The following is a 25,304-nucleotide window of genomic DNA, read 5'->3' on the forward strand; positions in this document are numbered from 1 at the left end:
GGGTTTTGTTTTTGCCAAAACCGGCCTTGCGTGTTTTGGTTTGGGTTTGGTATTTTTTATTAAATTTCATTTTTTGGGGTAAAATCACATAATTTTGTTATTATTTTGTATCTACATTATTATTAACCTCACTAACACTAAATTCCAGTGATTTCCATTAAATTTTTACCATCTCACTGGTCACAATATGTTTTTCATACACTTTCAGCCAAATACTGCAGCGATCTGGCTAGAGAGTAAGCGACAGAGCAATGACTCAAACACACGGCAGTTCCTATCACATCTAGAAAACATTGCAACGAGCGCCCCACCTGTTTCTTGGATAAGTGAGGTAATTCTACAGCTAATACATGGCAAGTTTGTACATGGGTTTTCAAATGGCTTGTTTTTCCTCCCCGTATGGAAAGGGACTGTCTGACATTTCCATATCAATTACCTCTTGAAAATAATCCTCCACCATCCTTTGCATGTTAATAGTAGGATTGGATGGAGTTATGGCCGAGGTCACACTTTTTTTGGTAAAATCTTTCAAACCAGCCCAGATGTCAAACTGTTGTGGTCTGCCCCTGCATCATTCTTGCTTCTCTTTGGAAAGTGCAATTATTTACAAGCAGCAGCTTCCTGAGAAACTGAAGGAGGAGACGTCATCAAGTCAAGTTCAGCGGTCAACTTGCTGACCAAGAGCTCCTTGCAACTGTTCAGATGTTGGTCATTTGGAAGCATAGAATCGATGTAGGTCTTAAACCTCAGATCAAGCACAGTCGCCAAAACATAGTGATCCAAGTTCAAGATTTTAATAACTCTTGGATCATTGCAAAGCGAATTAAGTACTTGATCTACAAAGCCAACATACTTTGCGGAATTGCTTTCTTTCATCTCCTGCTTCAGTTTGTCAAGCTGCTTTTCCAAAAGTCGAATTAAAGGAATGACTTGGCTCAAGCTAGCAGAGTCTAAACTTACGTCACAATTTCAAATGGTTTCAGCACCTTGCACAGCACAGAAAGGATTCTCCACTGTGCAAGACTGAAATACATCCCCCCTCCTTTCCCAATGTTATGGCTGTTATTGCATGGCTTTGCGCTGTTCCTCCATCCTCTGAAGCATGCACAGGGTGGAATTCCACCTTGTTTACACCTCTTGCTTAAGTTGGTGGCAGGACAAATTAAATTGTTCTTGGAACTGCTGCAATCTCCTACATGCTGTGACAGAATGCCGGAAATGTCCCGAAATTTTACGGGCCACCAAAAGCATCTCCTGCATCTCCGGTTATTTTTCAAGAAGCTCTGCACCACCAAGTTTATTGTGTGGGAATGTGATGGAATTCACCCAGCTGCAATGCTCTCAAAATATTGTTGACGTTATCAGAAATGACATATCCTGGGAAGAGTCCAAGTGGTTTAAGCCATGTATCAATGACATCCCGGTGCCCAGGTGGTTAGCACTTCTGCCTTACAGCGCTGGGGTCATGAGTTCAATTCCCGACCATGGCCTTATCTGTGAGGAGTTTGTATATTCTCCCCGTGTTTGCGTGGGTTTTCTCCAGGTGCTCCGGTTTCCTCCCACACTCCAAAAACATACTGGTAGGTTAATTGGCTGCTAACAAATTGACCCTAGTCTGTCTGTGTGTGTGTGTTAGGAAATTTAGATTGTAAGCCCCAATGGGGCAGGGACTGATGTGAGTGAGTTCTCTGTACAGCGCTGCAGAATTAGTGGCGCTATATAAATAAATGGTGATGATGATGATGATTCCTTAGTTTTCGCAACAAATTATCAGCTGTATGCCTGTTAGTGAAGCCGGTGATACAAAGAGTAGCCTGCCTATGAGAAATGTTACGTAGTGGTGTACATGCTGCTGCTGTTCATGCTTGTGAAGGCGAATAACCAACCCAGTAGGCTGTCACAGTCATATAATCTTTGGTTTGGCCACTTCCACTTGTCCAGATATATGTGGTTAAGTGTACAGTGGGTAGAATGGCATTTTTGAGCCCAATTACTACATTTTTACGAATGTTTTGGTACAGTTGAGGAATAGCTTTTCTTGAATGGTGTTGCGATGGAATTTTGTAACAGGGACGCAAAACATCAATTAACTGTGAAAAACCAGCTGCGTTTATAGTGGATATTGGATGCAGATCTAACACTAGCATAGTCGCCATGGTGTCTGTGATCTGCTTTGTGACTGGGCGATTGTTTCACAGTTAACTATTGTAAAGTACTAGTGCTCTTCTTCTTGGGCTGCTTATGGGAAGAAGATTCAGCCCCAGCAGCAGCAGCAGAACTAACGCTCAAGAATTCTTCAGATGAATCAATTATAGTGCAGGAGTCCTCGAGCCTTACCAAGTTGGATGCAGGGCTAACTCCAATCGTTACTGAGGATTTTGATGAGGATGGTGTCGTGGGTGGAGATTGTAGGATGTAGGTGAGAGAAGGGTCCTAGCTGATGATGGACTGCTTGTTTTTTTTTAACCATAACTTTCATCTTTTTCCCAACACCTTGCCATGATCTTGCGTCAAATGGCATAACATGGATGAAGTTCCAAGATGGTTAAGGTCCCTCCCTCGACTGACTGTGGCTTTACATACACTACAAATGGCTAGACAACTTGTCAGGATTTGGGTACAAATAATTCCACGCATAAGAGGTGGCTTTTTTGGTCTTATGTCCAGGCATGACAATGGCCTTCTTCTTGTCACATGCCAGAACTGCTTCCACTGGTGCAGGACTTTCACAAACATCCTCATCAACATCTTCATTAGCACCCTCGTCGCCTACACAAATCTCCCCCTCATCTAATTCCAAAGTGGCATCTGCAATTTGTGTATCACCAGCTACACTCGGGCTGTTCAGGCACACATCAGCAGAAATGGCTCTTCTTTATGGGTACAATATCAGTATGGTCATGATTACAAATACCACTAGTGGATGGACTCTCCTCAGGGATTGGTGTCATTTCTGATTCTGAGCATACATTTTCCTCTAATGCCTTACTGTTTTCTTCCAGCTTGGCTTTCACACGTGTAACCCCCTGTCACTGTGTGTAGTGTGTGGTGCAAAGGGTACACAGTGCACCTCCTTCACAAGCCCTGGCTAGCTGATGGGCATGGGTGTAAATCAGGCCTGTCCAACATGCGGCCCTCCAGGTGTTGTGAAACTACAAGCCCCAGCATGCTTGCTGGTAGACAACCAGTTGATTGCTGGAAGGGCATGCTGGGACTTGTAGTTTCACAACATCTGGAGGGCCGCAGGTCTGACAGGCCTGGTGTAAATGATCAGGGGGTCCCTGCACATGTAGGTGTTTCTTTGTAGTTAGTGGGACACAGGGGATGTCACTTTGGTACAGTGTAATAGAAGTCACAATAATTTGGGCGCCAGACCATCTCTATGACAAACTGAACTCTTTATTTACACTCCTCTTCCTCCAGTACGATAATCATAATGGTTGCAGCAATAAAGAAAAATATATACAGCTCCTTACTCTCTCCAGCACAGTTCTTAATGTTATCCAGATGTTATATAACATAACTCACATGTCTCTTACACTCCATACGTCACTGCAGATCACCCTCCTCTGCAGGGCACTCACATGGATGCGAACAGACAGGCAGCTTCTTCTTCTCCATGCAGCTCTGACACACTCTGTGTACCTCTCAACTGCAGCTCACCCCTCCTCTTCGGGATGATGTCTCCTGTGGGCTCTGACACTTCACTCTGTGTTCTCTCAGTCTCAGGGTCTGACAATACAGCTACCATGCCTCTTGTAGCAACCCTCACTCCAGGGTCTTTTCCATGCGAAGTGTCCCCCTCTCTCTTGGGTTCTCTATAGTGACATGGAATTCTCCCCCTCATCCAGGGCAAACATTCCTTGCCCTGGCACAGTCACCACGCTCAGACTTCCAGCCAATGCTGGGGGATCCTGGAGCTTCCACCCCACTCTCCCAGGTCCCCAGCTACATCTCTTCTCTCCTGTGTCTCCTCTCTGTTTCTCTCTTTTCCCCCTTTCTGACAGCCCCTCCTTCCTCTCACAGGCTGGGCTGGGTTATCACCATGGTAACCAGTTTATGTAACTTTTCATAAACTTCTAGCTTACCCTCTAGGTGACCCCTCCTGTATTCCCTGAGGTGCAAGGTTTACTAAAACGCCACTAGGGGGCGTTACACACGTAACAGTAGTTGTGCACCACTTTTGGACTCCGAATTGCTTGGTCACGAGTGACATTACAAGAAGAAGCCTCAGTAAGATTTTTAGATCTCACACTAATAGAGAAAGGCGAAGGCCTCATTCTTTCTTTGCCACTGCGTGTGTAGAATGGCATGTTGGCAAATTTGTTTTTTTTTTTTAATCGGCAGTTAACTTTTCCACTTCAACACGGTAAAAGGTTTTTTTGGGGGATTTTTTTCCCTGACTTCAAAAGAATATGTACATTTACATAGGTTTTACCAGATGATGTAAAGGGAAGACTACCATCAGGACTGGTGGCAGCAGCTGCTTGCTGCTTCTACTCATATGTGTACTGCTGTGAATCCATTTTAATGAGACTCCAAACACTTTGTAGTACAAATTCAGAAATATAAAGGGCTGCTTTATTACAATTTGAGCACACAGGAAATAGTCCTTTTTTAGAAGGGGGGGGGGGATATGACACCCCAAACACTTTGCAGTGCAAATTCTGAAAAATGCCTGCTCTATACCGTGACCTAACCCCTTCTCTGTCCCTCTCTCAAATGGCGCTAGATCGCCATGGAGGTGGGTATTTTTTCATGTTAAAACTTGTGAGATCCGACAACGTCACAATGAAGTTTTGCCTTGTTTTGGAAACTGAATAGGGGCGAGAGTACCGAGCCGACTCTGCTCGGTACTCGGATCCCCAAAGTTCGGGTGGGTTCGGTTTCAAGGAAATCGAGCCCGTCCATCTCTACTTTAAACAGAAAAGAAAATAGGTGCAGCATAGCAAGAGTACTTGTTGTCATAATCTCTTTAAGGACTCAGAAATACACCATTATCATCAGACTGTTTTTTGGGACCTATATTAATTTGTATTCAACACTGAAAATGTGAGTGAAGCCATCTATTATCTGACACTAAAGAGTCAACTCAATTTCAGCTCTGCTCCCTCCAGTATTTCTTTAGAGACTTTATATGGGTTTAGCCTTTCTTTCCCTCCCTTCAATAAATATACATCCTGTACACACATAGCCCCTTCCTGCCATCTGATCAACAATACTCATTAAAACAGTAAATTACTTAAATTGGAACAACAAAGGCTCCCTCCCCCTCTTTAAACACAGGTATACAAAAAGCAGCTTGGGTGTGGGGGTTGGGTTATAAAGGCAGATGTGTAAGGCAATGACATGCATAAGAATAAGGATTATGTCTGTGTAGCAGTAAATTACAGATGCGTGGACATTTGTGTCAAATGAATCTTCTAAATCTGTTGCCAAACATAAATCTGGACCCAATACAAGAAATACAACTGTATAATAGCAAGAAATAGTACTCAATTCTGGAAGTGGAATTAACCTATTCACAATCATTAAATGGAGGTGTCTAAATTGTGTATTGCCAACTGTAAGAAATAAAAAAATAGTTGTTCCATAGAGGTGTGTAAATCATAAAAGAAAAAAATCTGACAAACATTTTATCAATTGCCTCGAAGACCAGTTTTAAAAATAAATAAATAAACCATTATTATATTACATTGAGAATAGCATTGTTTGACTACATTCACATGGATATTTTTCTGCTGAATTGTTTATAGAGTGCTGGCAAACTGCAGAAATGGTTAATTACACATATTCGCATTCATTATTGTAAAACTGAAAGGACAGTTGTCTCTTTAAAAGAATTATTATTCCATTTAGAGACTCGTCTTTTAACCGGTTGCTGTAATATCAATCTTGATTGACACCAAATAAAGCTGGTGTCCTATGAAATATACTCGACAAATATGATTAAATGTACAAACTTTTGGGTTCTAACAGGGTATTAAAATGTAGTAAAGAATATAAATTGTGACTTATAGTTACATAAGACTTACTTAGGAGTAGATTTATCAAACCAAAAAAGGGGAAGAGAAAAAGTGAAGATGCTCTAGTTATCTAGTACAGTCTAGAAAATACTACAATGTGATGTGTTGCCCACAGCAACCACATCACTTATTCTCTTTAGAAGGGTTGTTAAATCGACCCAATAATTTCTAGGTTTGATGGCTCCAAAGCTATATTTATTTTATTAAATTACTATAATTAATTAAAAGATCATTCTGATCACTTACAAAATTGTCTACTGGTGAGGTTTTTTTTTTTTTACACCCCTCTGCACAAGATGTATACAAGAACATGAGGAAAAAGCCTGTGTTTATTTTTACCCTAAGTGAAGTTCGAGTGTTTAGTGCAGGTCTGGAAAACTTGGGGCTTCTCAGGTGTTATGAACTGCAAGTCCCAGCATGCACTATATCTACTGGTAAAGCATGTTGGGGCTTGTAGTTTCAAAACACCTGGAAGGCCAAAGGTTGGCAAGGCCTGGTATAGTGAAAATGCCTGCATTATCTTCCATATTCTTAAATAGTATATTAGTACAATTAATACAATATTTATTTATATTTTTAACACGCTTCTTTTCCAATGTATTTAAAGACCCATTTGGACATAGCCTCACTATTATTGTGGATTTGTAAGGTGCTACAATGCGATGCAGCACCGTACAGTAGGGAAACCAGTACATACCTTGTATGTCCCTGTTTTATGGAGACAAAATAAAAGCAGACATGAAAACAAATTGTATGAAAGACCCTGCTCATTAGAGAGCTTAAATTATAAGTGGAAGAGGGCACAGCTGAAACAGGAGGAGCAAATGTGCATCAGAGTGGAGATTGGGGTAGTTGTGAGGGTGCATTAGCATGACTATGGTATTGAATTCCATAAGTGGGGAGCAGCATGGGAGAAGTCTTATAGGTGGGAAAGGTGGTTATCAGAGATGAGAAAAGGTGCAGGTCAGATGTATCTGTAAGAGGGAGGGAGGAGTATTTTGATATGAGATTTGAGATGTATGCAGGCGTAGTGTTGTTGAGGGCTTTATAGGTAAGGGAGAGTAATGAATTTGATTCTGGAGCACACAGGGAGCCAGTGTATAGATTTGCAAAGTGGTGCAGTGAGAGGAAGATCAGTTTTGCAGCAGCATTTAGGATGGATTGAAGTGTGGATATATGCGTGTCAAAAATGCCAAATAGCAGGGAGGTTACAATAGTCAAGATGGGAGATGACAGAATGTATAACCATTATGGTAGCTTGTTGAGTATATTTAAAAAAAAAAAAAAAAAAAAAGGCATATTCTGGCAATATTTATAAGGTGGAGTCGACAGGGCTGAGAGAGAGTCTGGATGCGAGCAATAAAGGAGAGGGCGCAGTCAAGTGTGACACCAAGGCAGCAGGCTTGGGCGACTGAGAAAATTGTGGCGTTATTGACAGTGAGGAAGAGTTGAGGGCAGGCGGTGACTCTGGCAGGAGGGAAGAGAATAAGCTCTGTTTTGGTCATGTTGAGCTTTAGGTAGCATTTTGACATACATGTAAAGATAGCAGAAAGACAGTTGGTTACACAAGCTAATACAAAAAGAGGTCAGGGGAAGAAATATAGGATTTAGGTTTCATCAATGTAGAGGTGTTACTGGAGGCCAAATGAGCGAATTAGTGCTCCAAGAGAAGAGATGTACATTGGAAAAAGTAAAGGGCCAATAACAGAGCTTTGTTTGACCCTAACAGATAGTGGGAGTGAAGGGGAAGATGTGCCAGAGGTAGAAGTACTAAAGGAACGGTTCAATAGGTAGGATTCAAACCAGAAAAGAACTTGGTCATGGAGGCCTATGGAGTGATGGGTGTGTAGAGAAAAGGGCGATAACAGTATCAAAAGCAGCAGAGGTCCAGGAGAATGAGTATGGAGAAATCAACCTTTGCAGTAAGTAGACCATGGACCACTTTTGAAACAGTACTTTTAGTAGAATGTTGGGTGCAAAAGCCTGATTGCAGAGAGTCGAGAATGGAATGAGAAGAGAAAGCGAGACAGGCGTTAGCACACTAATCACTCAAGTAGTTTGAAGGGGAGATGAGTGCAGATACTTTGTCTTCAATTACTTGAGAGAATGAATTAAGGGTGGATTGAGGAGTATAGTAAAGGTGGGAGTGGTTTTTGGTACAAGGAAATATCTTGTCGAAAGGTGTTGATTTCGTCTTTGACATAGGTGTCAAAATCATGGGCTGTGAGGGAGGAAGGGATAGGAGGTGCAGGTGGGCAGAGAAGAGAGTTAAAAGGTGGCAAAGAGGCAATGTGGTTTAGAAGATTGGGTGAATATTAGAGATTTGAAGAATGTTTGTTTGGCATTTGAAAAAGACAGTGCTGTAAGATGATAGGATAAATTTATAGTGGAGGAGAGGAGGAGCAGAGGGGAAAAAAAATAAATAAAAAAAAATAACGGATTAGGAGCGAGATTTCCTCCAGTGGCGCTCTGCAGTACGGGAGCACTTTTGAAGGTAGCGGGTCTATTTGGTGTGCAATTGTTGGGGTTTGGATTGTCAGAAACTGTATGTAGTAGCTGGAGCTGCATTATCAAGGGCTGAAATTAGTGTTTTGTTATAGAAAGAGGCCCTCTGATTAGGACAGGACAATGCATTCAATGGAGGAAACAGTTGAGTACTTAGGTTTCATTGTGTATGTGTGAATTTTGGTACATATGGGAGGGCATGAGGTAAAGTGAGGTGAGGCTGAAGGAAAGAAGGTTGTGATCGGAGAGGGGAAGGCTAAATTGGAGAAACTAGAGATGGAGTAGTAACAGAAGACAAGGTCAAGGGAGTGCCCATCACAGTGGGTGGGAAATTAGGTCCATTTGGAGAGACCAAAGGAGGAAGTAAGTGAAAGTTTAATAGCAGAAGAGACAGTGGGATTATCAATGGAAATGTTGACATCGCTTAGTATGAGAGTAGGCAGGTCAAAGGAAAACAAGGAAATAAGTGAGCCAGGTCGCAAACTTGTATGTGGATAAGGTTGGCGGGATTGGAAGTATGGGATGGATTGAAAGGTTTGTGGTGGACTGAGGGGCGTGAGCAGATAATGGGGATTGTAAGGGGTCCAGGGATAGGTGAGATGTCACCAGCAGCCGTGAGACGGAGCAATGTGAGAAAGAGGACATGCGAGGAGGATTTGTGGGTGTGTGGTTTATTTCTGTTTCGGTAAGTGTATGCATGTGTATTAACTGGGTAGGTAATGAGAAAGTGGAAAGGAACAATTGATCCAAACTGTGCAGGGCAATGGAAGAGTTGAAGGATACTTTACCGCCCCCCTGGCTGGGGTTAATGGAGTGAGCAATTTCTGCTGCTCTGGCATGACAGGGTCCAGGAGGATGCTGACAGTTGGGTGCAGAGGATCCAGCAGCCAAACAGCTCAGTGGGTAGCTGAACAGATGCCGAAGACATAATGACAGTTGAGCTCTGTGAGTCCCACAGCTGAACTGCCATGGTAGTTCAGTAGATCCTAAAACAGCCTTGTTTTTCAGAATGAAATCGATCCGCAGCACTATTGTGATGTTTGCCAATAGTACATAGAAATATCCAAAGCATTATATTTGTGAGACTAAGGAAAAGTGGAAGCTTGGGCAAAGAGCTGAGACAGTACAGCTTATGCCAACTGCCATCTGCATGTCAATAATAATGCTTTCATATGGTTGTTGCTATGCCATGATAATTGGATGAGAACCTGTGTACTTATTTCTCTTTTAAAATCAGGTATATAATTTACCTATATAACCTAATAGAGATAAGCTTTGCAGTGGGGAGGATAAAAAGGTTTAGACTATTACTTTTGAATAGAAAAAGCTAATACTATTTACCTTATAGACTATATTGGAAAAAAAAATATTTGTACGTATTTAAATACATTGCCTCATCTGAACAAATCCATAGTTTTCTTAGCTACTATCCTTTATTTACTCTGCCAAATTTGCACACTTTCATTCCTCTGTATATATATTAGATCTGTTGTACCCTTTTACAGATCTGTGTAAGTAAACTGAATAATAAATGTTTTGGCTTGGGTCCCAGAGTTGTACAAAATAAATTGTAATATATATATATTACAATCAAACATATATAAAAATGTATACTTTATTAGCTAGTCACAATCTTAAAAACAAAAAAACAACCCCCCTCATTTTTCCAGCATTAATAAGAGTATAGAAACATGGTGTGCTGTAGTGCCAAGTGGTACTATGGTGATGAACATGATACATTTTCTGCTAGTCTTTAAGTTTGTTACACATGAAACATGCAAATGTAAATGGCAACAGCCAGTCAGGTGTGTACGAGATTTGTCACATACAACACGTGCAAGAGCAAATTTGCAGTATGCCACAGCACTACTCTCAATAGTCTGACAGCTGCATATACAAGTTATTGTTTACAGATCCCGTGACCTGTCCAATTGAATTTGTTAAGCGAGTAAAAGGAATAGCCGCACAAGGTATTTTAATCAGGTTATATATAAGAACACCCCAATTTAGTGGTTATCCATGTCTGTTCAGAATCATTATATAAATATTTATCTGAATGGTGCACCCAAATACTCGAAACATGAGTATACAAAATAGAAGATGGACAGAAGTATATATTGAGGTATTCCGTGATGTTAAATTACATTTAAAATAATGTATTTTATCGATATACATTAAAAACGAAGTTTCATTGTTATTGGTTTCAAAGAAAGTCGCAAAATAATAAAAACATTGTGATTGGTGAATAAAATGTATGTGCCGTTATTAAAAATCCAGGAATTAACTGCAATTGCTTTGTTATCTTCTATATTTTTCAAACAATAAACACTTTGGCATACTAATCCCATTATAATATATTGTTATTGGGATATTTTACCTTTAATATAGGGTATTCCTTGGCTAATAGCAACCTACAATCTGTTTTTTTGACAAGTTATCCCTGTGAATACATAGATTAACACGAGCATCTAATATGCCACTGTGTGATGCAGTTACCGTATATACTCAAGTATAAGCCGACCCGAATATAAGCAGAGGCACCTAATTTTACCACAAAAAACTGGGTAAACTTATTGACTCGAGTATAAGCGGAGGGGTGGGGCTTTTTCAGCATAAAAAATGTGCTGAAAATATCAGCTTATACACGAGTATATACGGCAATTCATATGGCAAACTGACCCCTATGAGCTGTTTGACTAACTTACTAATGCCTGGTGTTTAATTGTCATTAATAAAAACTCAGAGTCATTTCACACTATTTAGAAAGATGCTACTTTTTTCTATATATGATTGGAGATTAATAGAGACCATTAACTGAAGATATAAAGTAGAATAAATAAACCAGGCACAAATTTAAGAGTTTATTGTTTGAAAAATATAAAGCAATTGCAGTTACCTCCTGCATATTTAATCAGAGCACATACATGGTGATTGGTGAATAAAATGTTTTTAATATTTTGCGACTTTCTTTGAAACTAGTAACAAAACTTTGCTTTTAATGCATATCTATAAATTATATTATTTTAAATGTAATTGAACATCCTGGAGTGCTTTAAAATATACTTCTATCCCTTTTCCATTTTGTATACTCAATTTAATTTGTTACACATGACATAAGTTATCAGTTCCTGCCGAGAAGTACCACATAATTCAAACTAAAGTGATACATAAAAAGAATATACTGTACAATGGTTAATAATTGCAATGTACAGATATAATAGACTCATATAAACTTTTTATATATGTATAGCAGTGCTCAATGTTTTGTTAATTTTATTTTCAGAATATTTTAAAGCAGACCACCAATATGTCAAATTTTAATCCAGAACACAGAAACACACAACACCAACAATACAAAAAAAAAAATCCACACAATTTTAAAATATTTTTGTTTTTAATATTCCATCAAGCTCAGTTACAATTTTTTTTCTTTAAATATTCTGGAGTTTAAATACAATCTGCATAATGTTATAAAATGTAAACTTTCAGGGTTTTTTTTAATTTTTTATACATTAGACTATTTATAATCACAAGGCTTTAATACCTGAAGAATGAGGGGAAAAAAAAGAACAAAATAAAACAAACCTGTGAAATATGTTTCCAGCAATGTGAGTAATAATACCCACAAAGTTTTGAGGTAGAGATGTGACATTCCTGAGTTTAACCCCATTTATACCAGAAGGGTATCAAAACACTTCAAGTTGTCATCCACCCTGGTATATAAGGGGTTCATGTGAGTTATCTGCTTTTTATTGTTTTATTTTTTCCACCACTGAATTCTATAGCCCTGTTCACACAGAATAATATCCCATCCCAAAAATATAATGACATCCATTAAACCAAATCAGAATTTTTACAGGGCTACAGGACTAGGCGGTGAAATGATATTGGCTAAAATAGACAGACAGAAAAAAAAACATAATTCCTCATAAAAGCAAAAAAACAAATGAGATTTCAAAAATATTGCTAAAATAATCTAGTAACCCCTAAAATACAAACAAAGCCAAGACAGAAAGAGGTGTCCCATGCCATAGGACAGGTTTGGGTTATCCCACCGACTCCAGACTACATATTTAGCCACTTGGCATTACCTCGGCAGTTCAGCAGGATGTAAAAAGAAGGCATTTAGTGCATCAGAAATAGACAAGGAGAGGTATTATGGGCACAGACTTAAATAACACATGCAGAAGGGTAATGAGAAAGAATCCCTGAGGTTAGGGGTAATGCAGCAGGGAAGCTCAGTGTAAGACTAACAATATTATAGGCCTAAGTCACTGATATTCAGCCTAAAACAATTTTGTTTACCAGCAATGGACTAGATTAACATATCAGAGAAACATGCAAAGAATGCTCTGACAATATGGTTCTTATAGTTTTCATCTGAAACGAGGAGAATTATCTATAGATTTGGGCTCCTATTGTGGTATGCACAACATAACTGCTTAGGCCAGTAATTAATCCACTGTACTTGTAAGCACACAGTCCAGTGTTCTATAGCTGTAAAAAAATAAAATAAAAATCTGTTTGCATGGCCATACACTAGCTGTCCCTTTAGCACTAATGAGGTATCTACAGATTGTAGGGTTCCATCTGCAGGAGCTGGGAAGTGGGTAAATAACAGAATTAGACACACAAATATTAACATTTTCTTAGTTAATATTAAGGAAAGCCCCAAACCCCACAGGCAACATAAGGCAAACACCTACATATTTCTTCCCTGAGGCAGACTACATCGGGGTTAATGAAAGTTTATGAAATAAAACACTGTCTCCTAAAAACACATGATGACAGGAGGAAACAAAACTACCCACATTACCCCTGGGCAAGGCAGTAGAAACAGAGAAAAACAGTATACCCCCTTGAGTTATAAGCCAACTCTACCCTCAGAGAGAGAATATATATATATTTTAATATATATATATATATATATATATATATATATATATATATATATATATATATATATATATATATATATATATATATAATTTTACACACACATTTTCTAAACTCTGTCTATACCCACCCAAATACAAGGGCAAAAAGGGAAAAGCAGAGGATGAGGCATGAAAACACGAACCCTGAGTCTAACAATACCCTGCCCAGCACGCGCTATCATTACAAATATATAGATATTTAAAAAAAGTTATTTGATTTTATACCATCTGTCTAATTTTAAAATGAATCATGGGGTTCCACAAACCCTGTAATAAGGCCTCTCTGGCACATCATAGTACATTTACTTTATCTTTTGTTTATCTGCTCATTCTTACTTGGGGTGTGGTGGGATGGCTGCACTGCATTTTACTAGGCATAATAAAAAGGTACACGACAATGCAATTATTTACCTTAACATGTAATTTATAAAACATTTCCAAGGATCTCCAAAATAACTTCCTAGGAAAGTATGGTGGTGTGCATGATTATAATCTCGTGAGGATGCTCTAGTACAGCACTTTTTTCTCCCCCCTTCCCCTGAAGGTGGAACACCAAATCCAATTAAAAATACTGTGGTATACAATAGAAATGATGGAAGTTTTAAGAGGCTGGTGGGCAAAACAAATTGTGATGGACAAGTCTGTTTAGTAAGCATACAATGCAGTCGCCCTATGGAAGCCAGTGGGACAGTTTGTACAAAAGACTTCCCATTTGTAAGACCTGCAAGTACTAGTTGTCACGTCTACAGGTTGGTTCATTTTTGGAACATACACAAATGTAAATGTGGACGTGTCCACAATATACCAAATCTCTAGATTTCTTCTTCACTACTGCCCAAACTTTCTGGATAGTTTTGCTATAGCCTCTTTTTATAAATAAGAGGCAAAAAAATAATAAAATTGAATTCTCAACACCATATAAAACTGCATTGATGTGTTTAAAAAGTATATTATGATGGGGGTAAGAAAATAAAAAATTTAAAAAAAAGGCCCCCAAACAAACGAACACAGCTACTTTAGCCGTGATAAGACTACAGTTCATTTTTGGAGGGATATTTATTCCAGCAATACATACTTGGCAGTTGACAGCACTGTGCTATAGCATGGACACATTAGCCAATAGGTGTGTGAATGCTACAATATAATTTTATAGACCATCTATTTTCCTTTGAATGCTTCCGTTTTCATTCTAGTCCCTACAAGAAGTCTAAGTTGACAAAGCAAAGTATTTCCAGCATGCACCCATCAGAGGAAGGGTAAACACAGGAAAGGTTCTAAGACAATCTGAAAAATCTAAAATTAACATGAAATAACCTGCTTCGTGATGACCATTGTATTTGCCAGCTGATATGACCCGTATAAGAGGTTATCTGGGTGAGCGTTATGGAATGGTGGAGTTTACTTGAGGTTCAGATGCTGCCTGAACCCCAAAACTTCAGGCAACCACAGGAACAAAACAAAAAAAAATAAGCAAAACATTCAGTGATCTGCTTTCCTTGCTCCCTCTGATTACATTCCAGAGTCTGTGAGGGGCAGGAAAGACCAGAACCACAAGCAGGAGCAGCAGGCACATCCCATCGTGCAGATATTCTGTGCCACCTTAAAAGTCCAGCGCCAGGGATACAGCAATCTTTATATATATATTTATATAGATTTCTTTAGAAGTTTACATTTTCCTCCTTCCTTTAAGAATAAAAAGACATTTACACAAAAAAAAAAAAAAAAATATATATATCTAAAATTCCATAGTTTTTTTTTTTTTTGAAGATAGAATAATAATAAAAAAAAAAAAAAAATTGCATGTAAGCCTACTCCGGAGCACAAAGTTGAGGTGATATGATTGGTTGTGGTGGTGTTATATATAATATTATATATATATATATATTTTTATTTTTTTTTACAGTGCAATAAGTGAGGTATATGGATTTTTTGTTTTGTATTTACAGAGGGTAAAGGGTTTCAGCCCCCATACTGGCTCAGTCTGAACACCCTCTGAATCCCCTCTGAACCCTGTAATGCATTCCGGAGGCTCGCACTGACCAGAAGTAATAAACCTGAGTGTGAAACACAGAGTGATTTCCTTTGTTTTTGGCGTTAGCTGTATTGGGATTTGGCGACATTGTCATGGTGATGAACTGTTAGAACTGGGAGCCTGAGCAGAAGGTGGAACAAGTGATGTACTACTGGCCCCTCCTATACTGGCAGTCCGGGTAACACTCCCTTTGCCGATTCCAGACGTCGAGGTAGGTGGTTGAGCAAACAGCACACCTAATAAAAACAGGGTAGAAAAATTATAAACCATCATATTTTATACAAACTGCCCCTGAAAAGTTATTCAATTAAAAGACAAAACAACATTATGGAAATTGTCAAAATAGATTTGACATGTGACCGACGTTACCCTGTCCAGTATACTACTAAATAACCTAATATCTTGCTGCCAACTAAACACTGGGGTGCTTGGGGGTAATGCAGTTTACAGAGATATATAGATAGATCTTCATAACCTCTGCCAAAAAAGGATAGCCATCACAAGCATCCCCACATTTGTATACAAAAAAAACTAAAAAACTAAAGTGCTACTCTTGGACAAACAGCTAAAATGGAAAAGCATGACGTTTATTCTGACAAGCTCTGACTAGTCAAACTTCAGCTCACACAGTGGGCCTGATTGATAAAGGAATGTAAAGTGAAGGCAATTTGATTTTTTTTGTTTTTTTAAATTGGACAGAAAATGCACACAAGTATACGCTTATTCAACATCGAAAGGATCTCAACAAACGTTTGTAGTTGATTACAGGTCTAAGCACTTGCCGCATAAATACAGACACAACATACTGCAGGATACGCACGAAGCATATGTATATTTAAAGGACCATCAGAACGTACAGGTGAAGAAAATCTAAAATTATATTATAATATCTATATATAATATATATATATCTATATATATTATATATATATTATATATATATATATATATATTATATCTATCTCTATCTCTATCCACACACACACATACATATACACATATATTTTTTCCATAGACAAAAAACCTTACGGTTTAACATGTGCAATTAAGGTTCCTTATACACAATCTACGATGTAAGAAAACGATTGAAACTCTTCAACTACAAACAGCAATGAAAATACGATTAAGGCAGGAACCTTAATGGACGTGTTACTTGCGCAATACAGACATGGTTTGCCATCACATCCTGTGGTTAGCTGCAGATTCAGTAGTATCATGGAGTGAGATTGCTGTCACTCACAAAATGGTGCTAATTCAGATTTTTGTGTTCACTGGAATACACAGATGATAGTCCCCACAGCCATCCCCTCTTAGTCCTGATTTATGGATGGTAGTTTATATAAGTGTGTATGCCAGTTTGGAACTACATACTAGAGCCTGGTTTGTGAATGTACCGAGATTTGGCTTAACAGAACCTCATATTGAGGATTATTGTATTTACGAGTGCATAACTGAAGTTTGAGCATCAGTATTCTCCCTTATTAACTGAGGATTTGGTAAACCAGCTGGTTACTGCTGCAATAAGACCTTATCCAATTGAGGACCTTTCATTTTTACCAGAGGTGGACTAATTTTGGCTCCTTAATCTTCTCTGAGCAATTATAACATCTGTGTCTATCTGTATATGCTGATTTGAGCACTCGCTGCACATTTAAAATACTTTGTATTGTTGGCAATCCATTTGCATTAAGTTTTTAGTTTATTAATAAATACATTTGATATCCTTTATTATATTAACATAAACTAGTTTTTATTTTTATTTTGCTGTGGGAACATATTCTTATTTTATGTATAGCAGCTTTTTATGTATAGCAGCTTGCAGCTTTTTTCTGGTGCTCTCTGTGTTCAGTTTACACTACTGAACAGTTTAGCGGGAAATATTTTATTAGTCAAGTTTTGTTGGCTTTATGTACCCTTGAATTGTTAAAAGTCAGCTTAGGCCTTGTAAGGGAATGTAATGGCAAACTTTGCTCACTGATAACCAAACTAAGCAGAGGCTTCTCTATCATTTAAATGTATTTCAAAAATATTATTTTGTAGTTTTTTATGAAGTTATTCTATCGTTCCTTTCTAAGACACAGAGACCCTAAACTACGATAAAGGTAAACGAAGAAAATGTACTACTACTGTATGTGTGTATTCCAGTGAACACACAAATCTGTGAATTAGCAGCTCCACCTTTTGTGTGAGTGACAGCAATCTCACTCCACGATAGTGCTGAATCTGAAGCTAACCACAGGATGTGATGGCAAAACATATCTATATTGCGCAAGGAACACGTCCATTAAGGTTTCTGCCTTAATCGTCGTAATTTCATTGCTTTTTGTAGTTTGAGTTGAAGAGTTTCAATCGTTTTCTTACATTGTAGATTGTGTATAAGGAACCTTAATTGGACATGTTAAACTGTAAGGTTTTTTGTCTATGGAATTTCATGGCTTTTTGTAAAGTGAAAATATTGACAATAAATTTATGAACTTGGAATTTCACAGCAGTTAAAAATAGTTGAAACTAGATGGGCCAAGTGGTTCTTCTTAATCCCTAATAAACAAGAGTGTTTGCATTACTCTACTATATTAGCCTCTACCACTTCTGGTAGATTCTTATCCCACCTCTCCCCTACTGTTTTGATAAAGTAATTTTTCCCTCAGATTTCCTCTAAACCTTGTACCCTTCATTTCCAGTGCATGTCTTTTTTTCACATATCCCCAACTGCCCACCAGCTTTGTAACCGCATGCACACGTCACCTCCAAATGCACCAGCTTCAATCTCATGTTACCTCCTGTGTACCAGTGTCTCACTTGACAGCCCATTCTCACCAGCTCTATTTTCACTTGTCAACCCCTTTGCACCAACAAATTTTTCAAATGTCACTCCCTGCGCACCAACTTTTGTCACGTCACACATGTATACTCTGGCAGACAGTAGTAGGGTCTGTCTGTTGTGGCAGGCAGCAGCGGTGTACAGAATATATGTATGTACGTTCTGGCAGACAGCAGCAGGATCTGTGTTCTGGCAGTAAGCGGCGGCGTGCCAATCTCTTAGACAAGAGACTCAGCCATGTTTGTTCTCTCAAGTGAAGCCAGTCTGAGTACACCGAGCACGCGCCTCTAACTGACATGCGCAACATTATCCCCTAATTTCGGGAGTCTCCCGGACTTTCCGGGAGAGTTGGCAAGTATGATTTCATATACATATATATATATACACACATATATATACACATATATATATATATATATATATATATATATATACACACACACACACACACACACACACTTATACACAAGTGGTCCTCTTGGATCTAAAAACATGGAATAATATTTATTTTTCTACTATCAAGTATGAGTGCCATCTTTATTTTACCAGCACCCAATATTAACCAGAGGTTTAATTTTTGGACACTCTTACATACAAGACTCCTACCATGCCGCTACCCACATATGGAATTATTTATCACTTCAAATGTTTAAGAGCTCTCTGAACATGCACCTACTCCCACTGCTAACAGCTGTCCCAAACTCCAGTCTGCATCACACATGCCCCTCTTCTCTCAGATCTGCCCTTTTCACACTAGATTGTAAATCCACTCATGAGCAAGGCTCAACTGTCTGGAATTTTCTTGACTGCTGAAGAAATTATTTTCACCTAACGGCCAAATGATCACTAAAACAAAAACACAGGGGGGGGAAAAAAAAAAAAAAAAGTGCAAAATAGAGAATGTCTCAATTCTCTGCCACAAGATCAATGAACATTCTGCAATGTCCCAACCAGAATTGCCATCATTATTTTTCTCTTTGCAAAGTACATTCGTTCCAATGCACCATTTACTAATGCGGATGAGGTGAATAAATAATCATTTCACATTGTTTGTAGAGACTTGCTCACCAGCATCCTGCAAAGCAGCAATAGTTTGTACTATGAAAAGGGCAATTGAGAGGAAATAAAACAGCACCAAATGGGGGCTATTAAAGAATGAACCACCTTTTGTTTTTTCCCCCACCTCTAAAATCATATCAAAATTATTTTTTTAAAATTCAAATTCCAAAAAGCAGATGAATACTTTTTATAGCCATTGTACATAGACCAAACACAATTTAGATGCAATATGTTGCAATTATTCACCTTTAAAAAGCTAAACTGCAAATGGGTTGGATACAAAAGGACAATGGAAATGTCTACACTTTCAAGTGTCAACAGTGTGATTGTTAACATTCACATTGTCGATTGTCGCAATGCTGACATTAAAAGAGCAATGCCGGCGGACCAGCTGGCACAAAGCAGTTATAACATTTTTTAAAAAATAACCAATAAAGTTTAAAACTATCCTCCCTTCCCTCCCAACACACATCCAAACCTGTGCAGATTGTGGGTCTGGCAGCTGTATAGCCAGGATTACTCTTAATGTTGCCATTGTGAATGTCAACAATCACACTATCGACATTTTGAAGCAGTGACCAAAATGGAAGTGTCAGCATTTAGCCTGCCGACATTTTCATGTAGCTAGGATAACTGCCAACATTTACATTGTTGGAAATATGACCAAATCCCCTATAAATATATGTTTGCTATTATAATACATATCCAAATAAGTTCCCTCATTTTTTAAAATAGTTTATACAGAAAAACATTAATTCCCTGTTAATTTCAGAGGAACTGTCTGGGACTTTAGCAGAGGTAATGTCAGTCAGGAAAAAGTATTCCCTTGTCATGGTAACATTTTTCTCATCTTACAGCACTTATAATATTTATTGAAGGGCACTGGTGTGTGTACTTACAACCATGTTTTAATTATTTAGCATTGTTCTCCTGTTTATGATAAAAGTATTACAGGAGATTCAGGGACGGTCAAGTTTACCAACAGTGTTGAGGAGTTCCTGTAACCCTATTTGTATGCTAAACTAGATCTGGGGGTGGACACTGGAGAAAACAGCCGAGCAGACCCTGGTAAACAGTGGTGGGGAGTAGGAAAAGTCTGTTTAGCAGCAAGCTTATCTCATTTTCATTGTGTATTTAATTGTAAATGCCTCTTAACCCTGATAAAGGGGTCCTCTTTAAAAAGAACCAAGGTCAGAAATACCTAGTATTGTAAGAGGTCAAGAAAAGGAAGAGTAAGACACAGCAACTTACCGGTGTACACAATACCGTTTAGCTCCACCGACATGCTAATACTGTTAGTGCCATTGGTAGTGAGGTTAACTGCAGAGTCTTGTCTACCCTCAGCTGAATGAGAGGGGGGGGGTGGGAAAAAAGTGAGATTATTTTATATCTGTACAAAATGGAGTTTAATCACACTGCTTTTGGACATTGTAGTACATGCATATAGCCTTTCCTGATTATGAGAAGTTCAATTGAACTAGAAACTGAACATATAGAATAATTGCTAAAATAGTTGTCTCAATTCAAGACACCAATTACATCATTATCTCCACCCCATCCCCTAAAGAACAAATATCACAATACACACTTCAAAACAAAAGGTTTAGTTTAGTGTGCGTCAGTTGTTGGAAGGTGGGAATGTATGTGTTACTGGAAAAAGGCATGGAAAAATATATTTGAACATGTTTATCCCACCTTAATGAAATATACTGTACTTTAACTGAATAAACATATGTAATTTCAGATTTTATTTAACATGAAGTCAGAATGCACAAACGTGAAAACCTGATCAAGTATACCAATATTCTAGTTTGCTTATATAATCTATTTCTATTCTTGGCCATGGCAATGGAGTTTATGCACATAAATTACCTTGGCTATTAATGCGGATGTTCATGGGAAATTGTGTGGTCATTGCTAGGAGGTTTTGCTGGATAGCTCGCTGCACCAGGCGCTGTTGTTCCTCAGATCCAAGTGCAAACTTTTTCTCAGGGGGCTCCCCAGACTCCAGCTTTTCTCTGAGCTGCTCCAGCGCTGCTGCCTGAGCAGCCACCTGAGCTGCCACCATAGAATGCCCAGACAAAGTAACTGGAACCCTGGACGGCATGGTCAAGGACAATGGAGAGTCTTCCTCTGTGAAAGGGAAAGATAAGTTACTTGTAGAGATCTATTATGCAAGACACAGTTGAAGCGATCAACAGACTGAGATACCGCAGTTTAATTATTTGCCGATATCCATAAATCCCAAATCATCATCATCATCATCTATTTATATAGCAAGAACATATTCCGTAGCTCTTTACAATTAAGGACTAACACAGTAAACTAATAAGCAAACTGGGTAATCAGACAGAGGTGAGAAGGCCCTGCTCGCAAGCTTACAATAACCATCCATATCATTATTTTCTATGCCCACTCACCCTTCTTAATCTTCTGTAGGGAAGTAAGTGAGCTTCCATTTGTTGCACCACCTCCTAGCGCCATTGCAGAGACTTGCATCTTTGGAGAAGAAAGCATGTTTGGAGCTCCAGTGGGGGAGTATGTAAAAAGGGAACCTCCAAAGCTCTGTCTGCGCCCTTCTCGGCGGTTACTGTCAATGGCGGCCTGCAGCTCATTTGGATTACTAAGGCCTCTCTTCTCACATTCATAAGGGTATAAATACTTCATGTACCTGCAAAGGAGGAGAGGAAGGTTATAGCACTGTAATGGCTGCATTCCATGCACCTAAAGAAAAAGCAAACTAAATGAAAAAGGAAAGACATAAAGATGTATATTAGCATCACCCATTTGTGAAGGTACTATTTGCATGTCCCATAAATTCTCACTGTACTGCCAGCCCTGAGGATTATTCTAAAAGTCCTGTACCATATACTATTTGTATATTCCCTTCTATATTAAAATAAATCTACATAAACGTTTTTGGAGGGAGGTAGACCCAAATAATTCAAACTTTTTTGTGGACCCCAGGGAATCTAGCCTCGTGCTGACTGGCGTAGTGTTCGTTGTCATAACAGCAGAGAGAAACCCAAAAGACTAGTGCTGGTACTACTAAACCCCACGCCTCTTGTTCCACTGATTTTGCTAGTACCAGCCTAGGCTAGCAGCAATAGGGTTAAGATGATTGGCGAAGAAGAAGAGAGAGCCACAGTTTTTTTTATTTTTTATGTACAAACGTTTTATTTATTTTTTGCATTATGTACTGTATTGCTCCGGCTGCCAGTGCCATTTCGATTTGAATGTCGACACTCACAATGTCACCATTTTAGCCTTGTAGACACGTTGAACCTGTTGACATTTTGGGGCCAATAGTCTGACTGTCAACAGATTGATGTCACGGGCACTAGGAGTCTTTGCCCAGGATATCACCAGATGTAGTCTTACCAGAGTAGTGTATGCACACAGTGGTCTTCTGGTAGCATGGTGACTAGCGGAACAGGAGAATCAGCAGATGGTGAGAGGATGCTAGAGGAAAGTCTATGACTAGCAGCAACAGGTTATGGGTTAAACAATATGAACACGAGGATCTTGATGGACGTGAAGAAAGTCAGTGGTCTGCGTACAGCAAGTTGTACCACTGCTTATAGTGAGGAAACTTGTAACTGGTGCCAATAGGATACAGGGAGTCAGTGGTCTGCGTTCAGCAAGTTGTACCACTGCATATATAGGTGAGGATAGGCACTAGGGTAGATGAGTGGAGCATCAAAGGTAACACGGAGAGCACAAGGAACTTGATTCCAATGGTATATATAATACAATAGCAAATGACTAGCGCTGCTTTGAGATACAAAGTCACTACTGAGATCCAGGACATATGATACAAAGTCAATAGCATCTATAACTTCGTGAGATAGAGGACTCCGTAGATGAGCAGAACACAGTCCAAGCGGATATGCAATAAACTGGTAAAGTCAATAAAAGATAAGCATACCGCGATTCAGTTGAGCAGGCTGTCACGAGAGAAACACAGGGATAGCTGAGCGCCGACACGAGTAGAGACCACAGGAGAGTGGTAGCGGTAATCCGTGTCTGTGAAGCACACAGACAGAGAACATAACACGAGTGGAGCAATGATGATTCTTGCGGAGGTCAGCAGGAATAGTAGACACGATGAAACACAGGAGAGTTGAAGCGGTCTGGCAACCGGCAATGCAGTAGTCAGGAATCAGCTGGGACTGAAGACACGATGAAACACAGGAACACCTTCAGAGACTCACAGGGAATGAGACTCCAAGATCAGGCCACGAGGTAATGACCACAGGTGCTTTAAATAGGGAGTGTTGCCTGATCAGCCAATTAACTAAAAGCAACAGGTCTGAAGAGTTCATAGAGGCTGCGCATGCGCAGACCATCAGGATGGCGGGCGGCCACGGTTCCTAACAACGGGAGAAGAGGCACTCACAGTCCGGTGAGTGACAGTACCCCCCCTTTTAAAGGTGGGCACAGAACACATGGAACCGGGTTTGCCCGGAAATTTGGAATAGAACTTTTTTAGAAGAGCTGGGGCGTTGAGATCCTCAGCCCTAACCCATGAACGCTCTTCAGGGCCAAAGCCTTTCCAATGAACGAGGAAACGAAGAACACCTCGCGAAATTTTTGCATCCAATATATGTGTGATTTCAAAGTCCTCCTCTTGAAGAGCTTGAACTGGCCGAGGTGCTGAAGGAGGAGCAGAGAAACGGTTGATGATGAGAGGTTTGAGCAATGACACATGGAAGGCATTGGAAATAGGAAGGTTCTTAGGAAGTAAAAGTTTGAAACAAACTGGGTTTATCACTTGAATGATCCTATATGGACCAATAAAACGAAGAGCGAACTTCGTAGATGGGACCTTCAAACGAAAATTTTTGGTTGATAACCATACACGATCTCCAATTTTAAGTGGTGGAATAGCCCGTCTCTTTTTATCTGCAAAGGACTTATATATGGCAGATGTCTTCTTTAAACAGGTTTTGACCTGAGACCAAATATTTTTTAAGGTCTGACAAACAGTCTCTTCAGCAGGAACTTGGGTGGGCGGGAGGGATCAGGAAATTCCGGAAAAGACGGATGGTGACCGTAAACCACAAAAAACGGAGTTTTAGTAGATGACTCATGATACATGTTGTTATGGGCGAATTCAGCCCATGGAAGCAAATTGACCCAGTTATCTTGGTTGGCTGAAGAGAACATCCTTATGAAAGTCTCAAGATCTTGATTGACCCTCTCGGTCTGTCCGTTTGATTGAGGATGGTAGGAGGATGAGAGTGATAATCAAATACCCAAGGTCTTACAAAGGGCTCGCCAGAATCTGGAAACGAACTGCACCCCTCTATCTGAAACGATCTCTGAAGGACATCCATGAATACGGAAAATCTCTTTAATGAAATGATCAGCCAGGGTAGATGAAGAAAGTAAACCGGTCAAAGGAACAAAATGTGCCATCTTCGAAAATCTATCTACCACTACCCAAATTGTATTACACTTTTTACTAGGAGGAAGATCAGTAACAAAGTCCATACTAATATGGGTCCAAGGCTTGGAAGGAATGGGTAGTGGTTGAAGTAGACCCGCCGATGTTCTGTGGGAGGTCTTGAACTGGGAACACAATTCACAGGCAGCCACAAAATCTTTGACATCTTTCCTCATGGAAGGCCACCAGTAACTACGAGAAAGAATTTCGAAAGTCTTGTGTTCACCAGCATGTCCAGAAAAACGTGAAGAATGAAACCACGACAGGATTTTCTTCCTAAGGGATGGAGGCACGAGAGTTCTCCCAAACGGTAGCACCTTAGTGGATGAAGTGGCCAGAGAAACACATTTGGGATCTAATATTGAGTGGTTAGGACCATCTTCAACGTCTGAGGACGTCACGAATTTCCGAGATAGGGCGTCTGCTTTTTTATTTTTAGCAGCTGGTTTGAAGGTTATAATAAGTTCAAAACGAG

General features: G+C 39.4%; 1 protein-coding gene across 2 annotated transcripts in view; it reads right to left on the reverse strand.

The window, feature by feature from the left end:
* Positions 1–13,507: 13,507 nt before the first annotated feature.
* Positions 13,508–25,304, reverse strand: part of ARID3A (AT-rich interaction domain 3A) — a 46,849-nt gene continuing 35,052 nt past the window's right edge. For both annotated transcript variants that reach the window (XM_075205974.1, XM_075205977.1), the window contains exons 6-9: positions 21,801–22,051; positions 21,253–21,513; positions 20,632–20,724; positions 13,508–15,736 (exon numbers count right to left, since the gene is read on the reverse strand). In XM_075205974.1, the coding sequence (XP_075062075.1) occupies positions 15,591–15,736; positions 20,632–20,724; positions 21,253–21,513; positions 21,801–22,051 (751 nt within the window). In that variant the 3' untranslated portion in view covers positions 13,508–15,590. The remainder of the gene's footprint in view (positions 15,737–20,631; positions 20,725–21,252; positions 21,514–21,800; positions 22,052–25,304) is intronic.

The sequence above is a fragment of the Mixophyes fleayi genome, chromosome 1, assembly GCF_038048845.1.
Source record: "Mixophyes fleayi isolate aMixFle1 chromosome 1, aMixFle1.hap1, whole genome shotgun sequence".
In the NCBI taxonomy this organism is placed as follows: Eukaryota; Metazoa; Chordata; class Amphibia; order Anura; family Limnodynastidae; genus Mixophyes; species Mixophyes fleayi.